Source organism: Dermacentor albipictus, chromosome 8 (genome assembly GCF_038994185.2).
Source record: "Dermacentor albipictus isolate Rhodes 1998 colony chromosome 8, USDA_Dalb.pri_finalv2, whole genome shotgun sequence".
In the NCBI taxonomy this organism is placed as follows: domain Eukaryota; kingdom Metazoa; phylum Arthropoda; class Arachnida; order Ixodida; family Ixodidae; genus Dermacentor; species Dermacentor albipictus.
In genome coordinates, this window is record NC_091828.1 from 114935001 (window position 1) to 114948016 (window position 13016).

The 13016-nt window shown below is 40.8% G+C and overlaps 1 protein-coding gene across 4 annotated transcripts in view; it reads left to right on the forward strand.

The window, feature by feature from the left end:
• Positions 1-9506, forward strand: part of LOC135920134 (UNC93-like protein MFSD11) — a 43722-nt gene extending 34216 nt beyond the window's left edge. For 2 of the 4 annotated variants that reach the window (XM_065454232.1, XM_065454235.2), the window contains exons 13-16: positions 507-693; positions 6644-6675; positions 7233-7263; positions 8854-9506. In XM_065454232.1, coding sequence (XP_065310304.1) covers positions 507-693; positions 6644-6675; positions 7233-7238 — 225 coding nt within the window. In that variant the 3' untranslated portion in view covers positions 7239-7263; positions 8854-9506. The remainder of the gene's footprint in view (positions 1-506; positions 694-6643; positions 6676-7232; positions 7264-8853) is intronic. The other 2 variants (XM_065454234.1, XM_065454233.1) reach the window with 2 other exon arrangements.
• Positions 9507-13016: the final 3510 nt, after the last annotated feature.

Sequence of the window (13016 nt, forward strand, 5' to 3'; positions counted from 1 at the left end):
TATTGGCATCCGCTTTGAAATAGGGCGATGACAAATAGTCGCTTAGCCTTAATAACTAGCCTAACATATTTCATCGATGGTGAAGTCGGGACAAATTTACCACAGTGAGAGTTTTCGGGCGTGTTTCTCAGAAAATTGTTGTGTCTTCAGACTCGCAGGGGCAGTTTTCCTCTCTTTGCTCTCTCAATGCCAGCGTAATGCTTCTTGCAAGTGCATTGGCGTGGGCCTCTTCACCACATTCACAAAAGCGCAGTGAAGAAGCGCGCTTAATTGGCACTTACATTGCAGTACAATGTTTTATTTATCTTTTGATGCCATGGGGGAAAACCGGCACAATAAAGTCATCATTTGGCATTTCTTTAGTAGTTAGCTGAGAACTCGCCGTTAGCATCTCATAACGAACAGGCACGAGTTTTCTGCCACATTTTACAGCAACCCTGATGTACACATCACTAATTCCTTTGGGTCTCCATCTTTCCTTTTCCTTTTTTTTTTCCTGCCTACAGGCGGTAGCTGCCGCAGTCGCCTTCTTCTACTCCAACTACCTGCTGCTGCCGTACCAGCTGCTAATCCTGGTGGTGTCGGCAACGCTGGGCACACTTTGTTTCTGGATCATAGAGTGGCAGACGTTTGTCGACTCCCAACGCCACAAAGGCCACGCTGTCTCTGACAACAGTAGCTCTGACGAGCCCTGTACGTAACGACCCAGTTTCTGCACCACTTGAACTTGTTTCCTGCTTATTATCACGCATGCATGTTTAGACGAATTGCCAACATTTCACGTATGGGAGCGTCGGAGATCACATGGTCACTTGGTGTGCGTAAGAGTTACAATAAGAAATTGAACATACACATAGTATGGGCATAGTGTGTCAAGAAGCAAGTGTAGAATGGGCCACTATAAGACATCTAAGAGCTAATTGCAAAAGTAAGCTTCATAATAATGGGTCAGTAGGAGCGAAACTCAAAATGTACAAAGGTGCAGAGAGAGAAGCATGTAAAGAAAGAACAACTACAGTTGGCTAATATAGGGTTCAGGGGTGGAAGCGTGCCATCTTGCACCAGAATGCAAGTGCAGCTGTGCTCGAAGATATGCTGAATCTGAAGCGAACCACAATATAGTTTGACCTTCAAGTAGCTCGGCACACACAAGGCGTCCAACGTCTGACGGAAAGCTATTTTCTTGTCTGGTATTTCTGCAACGTTGACCATCTTGAACTGATCAGGATTGCCACGCTTGGAAGTAGCAAAATGTTGAAAGCGAGACCCATATGTGTGTGCACACTTGTACACCAGTCCAGAGTGTGTGCCACCATTGAGCACAGAGTTATGTGTACTTGGCACATTGAGAAGAGGCTGCAGGGCTCTCCGACATGTTGCACACCTGCAGTGTGTGTGTGTGTGTACTTGTTGAATCCACAAACCGCTGTGCCGACTCCTGCACTTTGCACCTGCAGCAGTTCTGGCTGTCAGGCTTGTTGGTGGGCCAAAACATGGAAAGCACTGCAGCGTGCAGGACATCAGAGTGCAAAAGAAAGCGTGTTTTCTCTGTTCTTTTTTTTTTCTGCAACCTCACCTCCATGCACTGCAGTGTTTTTCACAATTCACACACTCAATCTGTAGTTGGATTTCCTTCGTGGGCCCTCTCTGGTTTTTTGCGTGCGAATGCAGCATGTTGTGCTTTGCTCCGTCCTGGCAACATCTCTTCTTTGTGCCTGTTTTAGCCATAAACATTTTTGGCCACGGGTTACGGGCAGGACACAGCAGGCTTTTCTGAAACAAGCTTCTCGTTAACTTGTAGCTTATAACTATCCTTAGTTTCTTACTGCAAACCATGGCATTGATTCTTGCCAAGAAATAGTTTTCAATAGACTTCACCTTTCCTCTAACATAGGCCAGCATGCCATCACTCCTGTGATAAAGCTTTTTCATTCCACCAGTTACATGCTGCAGCTTTATGTCTCAGCTTTGGAGACCAGCTTGCTGGGTGTGGATTGAGCAGGCCTCCATGCATAGATAGTGACATCTAATCGTGGTACTACACTATTTATTGTCTTGACTTTACAGGCGCAGAGGTATTAATACTCTGGAACGTTCAAGGTTCTTGTACTTCCATGTGGTATTTTGAGGATATTTTCACCCTTCCATACATAATGATTTGAAATAACAGTCTTATTTGGCGCCCTAAAGGCAGAATTGATCATGCTTTCTACTGGCCACTGCAAATTTTGCATGTTTCAGACAAAAAGCATGGAGGAGCCTTTCTAAACATATATATTTTAGTGGTGCGCAAGCCAGTATGAGTTATTTAGATGTCCACGCAAGTATGAGAAAGGAAAGATTTCGCATTATTACACTAAGTAGTATTAACATGCAATATTGTGAAGCAGCTGCAGTTAATGTGAGCAGGAAAGTATCAGGCCACTGAGGCTTCATTTATTGGAAGTGTCATGGGGACACTCTTCCTTATTCACCATCTACAAAACTTAGCTTCATTGTACTGATGTAGAAGTATTTCACTGGAAGTTTCCTCTTTGTGCCAGCTGCCTTTAATTGACAGATTTCTCCTGTGTTCTTTGCAATACTATGCCGCAATGGTTGCAACATGGAACCTCACCAGTAGCGAGGTTTTTTTTTTGAGAGATGTCGATAAGGACTTCTTTTTTTTTTTAACTGCAACAACCCTTTGTGCACTTAGCCCATGTGGCGATACTTTACATTGGGGGGTGAGGGTACCTTGCAAATTGTTAAGAATACAGACGGAGAGAGATGTCTTGAGGCTCATACATTTATTTATTTATTCCCTCAAGTGGTCAGGAATTGTAGAGGGGAGTAGGTTACATAATACAAAGAGGAACAATAACAAAATGAAACACTGTATCGTATACAATATTAGCATTATACAATATCCTAACATAACAGTCTCGGAACCATACCCTTGAATTAGAGGCATAACTTAGGCTCTGCCAAGCCACAGAGCCTTGCTCTGAAGAAATTGTTGTTATTTTAGCTTCATATTCCTTCTCAAGTTTAGCTTTTTTCATTACTTAAATTGTACATGCTTTGTTTTATGAGTGACAGCTTTAATGACAAATTGCTTCACTGTGCATGGAAGCCATGAAAGAGAAGAACAAACTACTTGTTCTATACTGTAGTGGACAGGATAACTGCCTTGGATGACGGGGAACTAATAATCTTTTTTTGTGCGCACAATCTGAATGAAAGCAGAATTTTTCTGATCGCTCGTTTTTATAAAAAATGAACATTTTTGTAGTTGATCTCACATTTGCTATTAGCAGGCTTTCCAAAACCAAATTTTATTGATATAACACTTTATGTTTCCTGTTCTTGAGCTGCTCCAACAAGGACATTTTCTTGCGTCAGTCATGCTCTTGGGCCACTCTCAAGCTGTTTTTTTTTTTTTTTTTTCCCAAGTCTGCTTCGCTGTTGCTGTGGGACCGACCTTTTCTTGCTTCATTCCTGTTCCTGATGCCCCAATATTGACTTTTCCTTGCTTCGGTCGTGTTCTTGAGGTGCCTCGGTATCATTGTTTTCGTGCTTCAATCCTGCTCCAAAATGGACTTTTTCTTTCGCTCCCTGGTCTACTCTAATACTCACAGCATTGCTCTCACCCCTGTAAGTTCAACTACATGCAAGTGGCACCTGTCGCATCTCCTTTTACATGGTAAAGCTGTAGAATACGTGAAACGATGTGGAGAATTGACAGGACAGGATAGGAGCATCACTCGCAACCCAGTTTACTCAAAACAAGCAGTTAAATTTTTTTAACCCGTTAGCTTCCAAAGCCAGCGGATCGGCGGGCTTAAGAACGGGGGTAGTAATGCCAAAGCCGGTGATTCGCCGGGTGAGTCGTATTGTTGATTTAAGGGCTATTCGTAGATAGGTGCGACAGCGAAATGTATGCTGGGCAAGTTTAGAACTGTTGAGAGTGTCAGAAGAACAGTACTGCTCCCCACACGCCTGAGTGTTTCAAGCTTTTCCACACAAAAATGACTCTGTGACTGACAGTTACGTTTCTAAAATGAAAACTTCCGCTTTAGATCGCAAATAAACCATAACTCATTTGCATTCTTTCAGCGTTAATTGCTGCAAAATATTATATAACGAGCATGACAATGGAGGGTTGCGCAGCGCCTGTACAGGGCAAAAATAATCAGTTCGGAAGGCCAGTTGGCTTGTGTTGTATTCGATAGCCAATGGGTTAGGGAAGGTACCAATATGAGAAATAACATTTGGGCTCCGAAATCAGATGACCAGATAACAAAGGGAACAAAAGTGGCAGAATACATGCTCATTCTAAAGCAAAAATCAAAGAAATTGATCTGCACTGATGTGTTGCTAATGCAAATGTCTTGTCTCTTTTTGACATAGTATGCCTCCACTGTAAAGGGCAACAAATTTTCGAATAATTTAAAAAGCCTGCTTTCAATAGCTAGGGCAGATACGATGCAGCTTCCGCACAATATTTTACATTTTAAATACAAGTGGATGCATTGTAACGAGCTTGCGGAAATAGGCATTTTTGATTCTGGACTAAGAAAAAAGGAAATTTGCTACCATTTCCACTCACCAAGAGTGACACATTACCCAGAATATTGGGAACTAATGCAGCTCCCTGGAATTACCTCAAAATTTGGGCACCGCCTGCAGCTGCCCTCGACGGGCTTAAAGTCTCGGACGCGACATGCTGGGATTTAAGTCATGTCCAATAACCACCAGGTGCACGAGCCGCCTGCGAAGGTGTTATTTAAAGGCCGCTGACAAGAAAATTGGACAAGGAGAGTGAGCCTACTGATGAGATTGATTGTGCATTTCAAAAAAAATTTTTCTAGCTTCAAACAGAATTTACTCAAGCCAAAATTTCCATATTACAAGGTGAAAGGCGTGTGACTATGATGAGTTATTTCACATATTTTTATGAGAGGATGTTAATGTTTAATTATGGTCTGAACATCATAAAAAAAGTGACATTTTGCCAAATTTGGAAGTAATTTTCAAGTACCTGATTTACGTAGTCAAATATTATTTTTAGCACAAATTATAGCAATGGGTCAAAATAGGTTTTTAAAAATATTGTGGCTGAAAGGTTAAAAAATTTTGTATTGAAAAAATTCCTGAAAATGCAAAATTTTCCGCCTGTTTTTACTGAGCCAACTAAATGTGGAAAATTTGTAAATGTGTTCACGTATGACGTCACATAAGAGAACCACGCCAGTAAAAATATTCTAACATAAGATTTAGTATTGAACCTAGTTTCACACTTGATTAAAGAAATTTACCTCCAACCAATTTTTTGCTTCTTTGTGGAAACTTCAAAGAGCGCTTGCATCACCATTAAAGTCTTTTTTGAGAAAAGTGCTTTGTTGAAACCTCTTTCACTCATTTGCCAACATGCCCAACCTCTTTCCCAAGAGAATCGATGATTGTCACTTTGGGGGGGTCTGGGACGTTTTGCATGGAAAGACCAGTATGCAATGTCATGCAAATTAAATATGTGCCTATGGTTCACATATGATGAGAGCCGTCCGTAAAAAATTCCGAACGGAAGTCACAGGTGTCTTGGGGTGAAGCCCACTTCCGGTTTTCTGCCTTGGGTATTCCCCCCTATTGCTATAAAAGTTTCTGCAAAATATTTTTGTTCTTGTCGATTACACTTACTCTCGACATGTTTTGCACATTTACATAGAAAATAAGCATTTTTGTGGGGTATTTATACGTGTCATCATTGAAGCGTTAACAAAAAGGTGAACTTCTTGCTCTGGATAAGCCTGGTTGGGAGTGACGCTCTTTCCTGTCCTTTTTTTTTTTCACATCATTTCGCATCTTTTACACCATAACAAAGTAAGAACGAACTTGCCGAGCGAGTGTGTGGGTTTTCTTTTTCACATTTTCTGCTTGTTCTAAATGAAGAATGAGAAGACAGACCCAGGTGGCTTCTTAGTTAAGTGTGTCTATAAGGCCTTGCACAGCTTGCTTTAACTCTGTATTACCACAGAAAATTTTTACGACTCTGCCCTGTAACGTATGTGATGCGCATGCAGTTATTATTTCAACATTCGGTTTGTCTGGGACGTCCCTGAGCATATGATGCGTGAGGTGGAGCTATAGCATTGGGTTCTTGTACGCAAGGTCCCATGTCCGAATCCTTGTCCAGGCCACTACATTTTTCACAGGCTTGAGACGTGGCACTTGAATCTAGAAAAAAAAAAAAGGAAAGAAAGAAAGAACAGCCGAGTGCAAATGGAGTTACGCTAGTCCAGATGCAACCAAATTAGGAATACCCACTGAGCTTCAAAAAGACACTCCCTCACCAAAATGCAAGTTGTTTTACCCAGCACAGTACATTTGGCCACTACCTCCCTTATGAGTCTTGCAACGGGGATAATTGTAGATTCCTTGGAGAGGCCTTCATCCGGCAGTGGACGCAATACTGACTGATGATGCTACTAGGCATGACGAATGCTGACAAAACCTTTATCATCAATATGTAACTGTGTGTGTGTTAAGCTAGCTGGTTGGCTCGTAGTGCAGAACCCTGACACATATCGGTTGTCTGAGAGCACTGGTGTCTTTGCCGGCACCTATAAAACTTGCTGTATCAATTTTCTTCTTCCTTATCAAGGCAGCAGTGAGGATGAAATGTGCACATTAATGGTGAGTGACCGCATATCACTCTAAGGCAATGAGGTCGTATGGCCAGCATTATAGCCCATTTGGAATACATTAAAGTGCACTTCAGTTCGTAAGAATGTGTAGACTATAACCTTGTTGATACATTTTAAGAACAAAAGCATTTTTAGCAATACTGATTATTGGAGGAAGTTTGTGATCTGAATCATATTTATCTGAAAGGTATTCCTTGTGCTCTCCATTACACTTAACCAAGATTATACTTTATCTGAAGATCTTTATTTAATGCCTACTGCTATTGCTGAATGTTAACTACTTCTCAGTTTTTCTATGCAGGCCAGCACCTAATCATCATGATCTGTGCTGTGCCTGGTTACAGCGTTTAATGTTGTCATTAGGAGTCATAAATAAATGTCAGCGTGGACCCGTCCTCATGCTATATACTGCAACAGCTTTTTAAGCTTAGCATTTAGAGTAAGCGCTAAGAGTGATTACCTTTGGAAATGTTTATTAGTCTAACATCAAATTTATGTTCGGAGGGAAGCTCTCTTCACAAGCTTTGTTCATGTCTTTTTACATAGCACTGACATGAAGAAGCATAGCTGACTCACAGTAAGTATGCATGTGCCTGAACTGTAGTGAAGCTGTATGTGTGCTTTTTTTGTTAGTTTTTTGTGGTTACAATGCTTGTTCTTTTCTTCTTGCATTGCTAGGTACTTTGAAAGTATTCCATTAGCTTTCCGCATGTGTCATGCTTGATGCATCCAGGCTTGTAGTTTTCGTGCTGGCATGTACGACGACACTTTGCTCTTTGTGTGAACTGAAGTGTGTGAATTGTCAGAAATGTACTTTCCATTTTGCATGCAATGTATGCACGAGATGCATGGTCTCGCTGGCTCTGTTGTGTTTTGTGTTTCCTCCTGTATTTTGCACTGCATGATTCATGTTCTAGTGAAAGTAAATTTGGATGAATCTGCATCCATTGGCATTTTATAGGCTAGATTCATAGCACTGATCAGTGCTGCAGAAGGGGGGCAGTGTGTTGATCTTATTTATTTATTTATTGTTGTATGTGCCTCTTCAAGAGCTTTAATAGGTGAAATGTATGTTATAAAATAAAGCAGGAGAAATATATTTCCTGAATATTTTCGGGCACTGAAGACCCACCTTATACAGCTGTGTATGATTCACTGAATTAGATTTTCAAAGAGTGCGCCTTCACCAAGTCTCCGTCGAAGACCGATTCATTTCCATGTGCTACGTGCGTGCACTCACATTCTTGCTAGGGGGAAAAAAAAACTAGGCTTTTTGTTGTTATAACCAATAATAATTGAGTGGTTATATAATCTTATCTGCCTTTCTACAATTTTGGCTATGCAACACTCAGATCAATACAGTGAGCTTATTTCATGTAGTTGGCGCAGTTATTGCATAGATCAAGATCACCATCGACATTCAAGATAGAGCTGTATGGGCATGGCTCATGTATGTCTTGTCAAAACGCAGGATTGGTGTAAATTTTCAGGCTGCAGGTGTGTGGGGTTAGTGTCAGACAACCTTGTGGGGACATTGGAAGCTTTCTAGAGGTATAAGCCTGAACGCCTGCATTGCCGATCCAGATTGCAGAAGTGATTGCAGCATGCTGTGTACTCGTTGCGAAGGTATGCTGCACTGCTGTACTTGTTTGCTTGCAGTGAAGAGAGTTTAACACCATCTTGAAATAACCATGTTGTCGGACCATCCTCCATTATAGTTGTGATGCGAGGGTTCATGCCGGCGCTGCTGCTCATCTACGACTGCAATTCATATAGTTCGGGCTGCCTAAAGTACTGCATGCTACATTTTCTGCAAACCTAGACGTTGATAGAAAGTTTTGCATCGTTCCAGTTAAGAGTGTCCACTGTCGCTTGGAACATCCAAGTTACGAGAAACGCTGTCAATTGGAATGTTGAACATTTGTCCCTGTTTGCGCATGCCGTGTGTCCGAGACGTGTCATGTGGCACACTCGGGCGACCATTTTGTCGCTTCCACCTTCATTGTGAGAGCCTTGTGGGAGCTGAAAATGTCACTCCGTCTGTGTGGTTGACATCTGCCGTCTTTGTTCATCATGAATTGGCCCGACCCAATGGGGTTGCATTGTACACCGTATTTCATGGTGAAGTCACTTGCTGCCACTTTCTATTTTTCTCCCCATCTTCTAGGTGTGGAGAAGCTGTGAAGAACCAATCAGTTCACATTCCTCATCCACTTCAGAAGACCCAGTACCAAGGTGCACCCCTGAGCAATGCATCATTTGGAAGCCATGATGACCGATGCCGTTGGATCGGTGTCGTGTAGTACTTGAACGTTATTGCATCTATAGCACTGACACTGTTGCGCATCTTTTTATCTCGCGTACATACCAGTTTGTGATACTATCAGGCCGAACGCAATGGACACAACTCTAGATGGTCAACTGCGAAGTGGTTGCGTCAAAGAGTGCAAGTCTGGTGCCATGGACTTTTCGTTTTTATATGAGAGAGTGACCGTATTACCTTTCTTCCCACACACTTCCATGTTGTTAGGTGGACTTTTATGAGTCTCTATTTTTAGCATGTTCTTGTTAAACAAGATATTTTTCGCAACTGCTCAGGCAAACTGTTAAAACTTGTAGTTGTTTATTGTGCAGTTGTCACGTGTAGTACAAAGGGAATGATTATATATATATATATACAATGAAAATATTTTTATTCAGCATTCCTGTTAAAAATGTGTCTTAGAGAATAACATCTGTAAATACTGTATTTTTTCACTTCTTTGCATGTACAAAAGTGCGAAAAAAAAATAAACATGACTTTGGTCCTTTTGCCTCTCATTGCTGCACATACAAAATACCTTTTGCCTTGAAAAAAATTGCAGCGGTGCTCTTGAAGTTGGTTCTGCAAAATTTCAATATACTAATACTGTGCATATCATAAGAAGCCAACAAACACTGACACCAAGGACAGCATAGGGAAAATTACTTGTTCTTAATAAATGAAATAAAGAAATGACCAATTATTGGAAATCAAAGTGGATGAAAAAACAACTTGCCGCAGGTGGGGAACGATCCCACAACCTTCGCATGTTTGTTGGCTTATGGCTAATAAAATCTGGCCCCTCGGTTAATCCTCTTTCTTCTTGTTTAATACTGTGCATAGTACTTTAAAAACATATTACGGATGTTTATAACAAGCTGGGCAATAGTAGTGATAGGCTGTGTTCAATCTACAATAGGCCCTTTTATTAGCCGCACATTAGCACTTCTCAAAACATTCTTTGTGCACTTACGTAGTGTTATACAGAAGACGTGCAGTCGACTGCTGTTAATTTTACTCTTTTGGGATTTGTTTGGTCCAATTGTCTGAAAGGTCAAATTAACAAATGGCAGCACCAAAAATGAATGAATTCAAACTTTTTTTTGTTGCTTGAAGTAAGTGTGTAATGACTTTTGGTTTCCTGCTCCTGAAGCACGACTCCAGCGTGACACAAAGTGCAACAACCTGTTTAAGCACTGGCTCAGTGTGAGACAACACAAAACAAGTACCGCTGGTTTGCTTCACTGGAGGAAGAATTGTAGGCCACTAAAAGATAAAAATAAATTTATATAAGACAGCTTCACGCCTAGGGAAGCAGTAATGTCATCTGCTGAGTTTTCTGTGTTTTCAAGCTTGTGATAGATGCTACGCACCTGAGGGGACGATGGTGCTTGTCGGTGGGGATCAAAATAACCGAAAAGGCAAGCTTTCGAGTTCAACCTAAACGAGCCTTTCTTCCATAGCAATGCATAGTTTCTCGCCGGGACATTTCAGCGCGTTGAAATAAGCGAAAAGTCGAGTTAACTGAGGTTTACTTAGCAGAAGATAACTGTAATATAAATAAATGGACCTTATTTATTTATTTATTTATTTATTTATTTATTTATTTATTGTTAACACATTGGGGTACTGTTGTGAGATAGCTGTGCATTTGTGATGGAGAAGAAATTGAAAGAACAGACAATGAAAAAAAAATAACAGCTCAGTGATAATGGCAGCTCAAGTACTGACCATCAACTGCCTTGGTTAATTGCCTCATACAATGAATAAGGCACAGGAAATAGCCAATGGCCTGCAGTAACTATGCTACATACCATTGTGTAAAATTGAACTACATATATGTATTTTTACATGCCAACATAAATGTAGTACTTGGCATCACTAGTGAAGGCGACAGGTGTTTCTCGCACCTTATTTGTTGTGCGATGTAATAAATTAAAACTAGTGCTAATCAGAATTCGAACTGCGCCACTGCACTCCTTAAATGTATTTTGGTGTGTCCTTCTTTACAGTGGCAATGTTTATAGGAGAAAAGAGAACAGGATAACCATAGTGAAAGAATCGTAACTCGGATGACGTTAGCTGTGGTCTTTCACCGGGCATTGGTTGTTGAGGTTGTGCTATAATGATCCGCTTCGTTGTATACAACACACTTCCACGCCAATTGCATTCCTAGTACTGCACCTTGTGGAATATATTATCCTGTTTTTTTAACATTTGAGTATAGTAATGCTTCACTTGTTGGAATAGTGTATGTTTACAGTCAGTGGCAATCCCATGATGAGCTTTCTTGTGGAATATATCGTCCTGTTTCTTTAAAATCCGAGTGTAATAAAGCTTCACTTGTTGGAATAGTTTATGTTTGCATACAGTGGCATTTCGTGATAAGCTTTCAAGTTAACTGAACAGTGAGGAACAGCATTAAACAGAGAAACTGACTGTAGGGCATCGGTGGTTTCCCCGTCGCATCCTATTTCTGCGATGTTCTAGTTAAGGGGCCAAGTCGGCCCAGGGCTTCACACTTCTCAAGCTTGCATGGTATGCTTAAAAATTTTGGAAGGCATTCTACGATGTTAAAGCCAATCTTTACGATCCATAATGCAGTCCTAACAGTGCCAGTTATGTAACGAAACCTTGCGATGATGCAATCAATTTTATGTCCAACACTGTACTGATCATACTGAAATATCACTATTAATGTGAAGCATTCTTTGCTTCATTCCAGGCATATTGTGGTAAGTCGACAGGTAGGTCAGCTCCTCGTGTCTCGCCTGACTTCGGACGTCTGTAATAAAAAGAAATGCTTTGCCACTAATGGAATCGAGCACACCGGTCAAACGCTTTCGCCACTAGGCCAGGATCACACGCATACTCCTCTCGTGCCAAAGCCTGCTAACTCCTTGAGCTGTTTTGTGCATGCTTAATGAGCCATTTCCTTGCGTTCTGTCCTCGTGATAGCTCACGCTTTGAGACACTGTGTTAGACTACGCCATATTCTGGATCGGCTCACATTTCCCACTACTTTCTTTGTAGCAGCCAACACTACAAAGTAACTGTGCGACATTAAACTGCCTTCGTGACATTATGCGGACCCAAGTTGATCATGGTTTAAGCACTTCTTTGCCAGAGTACAAATGCCATTGTTGTTTTAACATACATATAAATTTGTAGGATTGTATGCAACGCTTAATCACAGATAACATTACAATTTGTGTATCTCTCACATATGCACATTAAATACCTATGCAGAACGCAACAATCGGTATGCTGTATAAATTTGCATCAAACGGATGCAGTAGGAGTTATGCTGTTGGCAGCATACGATCATTGCCGCAGTCTTGCTGCTGTTGTCACATATGTGTCGCACGTCACAAGAACAAATACTCGATTTACGCAAACGCATTGGTTCACCGGTGATCCTTCGTCAGACCCTAAAGAATGCTGGATAGCAAAATGCAAAATGCCTTGTATAACATCAACTGCCACAGTGCTTTAAGGATTAAAGTCTTTCAGTCTTAAAGTTAAATAACTTTAGCACTGTAAGACTTTAATCCTTAAAGGTCATTTTTTCAGGCGAAAGTTTCTTGAGAACGTTGTGCATCACTGGACCCTTCATTTGGTTTAATTTAATTTTAATAATTTAATTGTAGCCTAAGCTTGTCACATGAGGAAATTTGTATTTTCATGGGTTATAAAAATCTTAGTGAGAAATGCTTTCTTAAATAACTAATGTTACTTAAGGACCACTACCAGTGTGAAAAATATTTTTACAGCAACGCTTTCTTTGCCTGCTTTTCCAGGTTTTGCATGGCTGTCAACCGCTATCTTGGTAGATATATTTGTGGGTATATATAAAGGGGCTGTTTTTTTTTGGCTGCGCCAAATGTGCGAAAATTGACTGTGGCAGATAGCAGAATTCTAATCCTTGATCGAAATTACTAGATGAGGTAGCCCATTATTTCTACAAGAAATCAATATACTTAATTGACTAATTAACCTAATTGTCGTAATTAAGTTCTCAAATAATT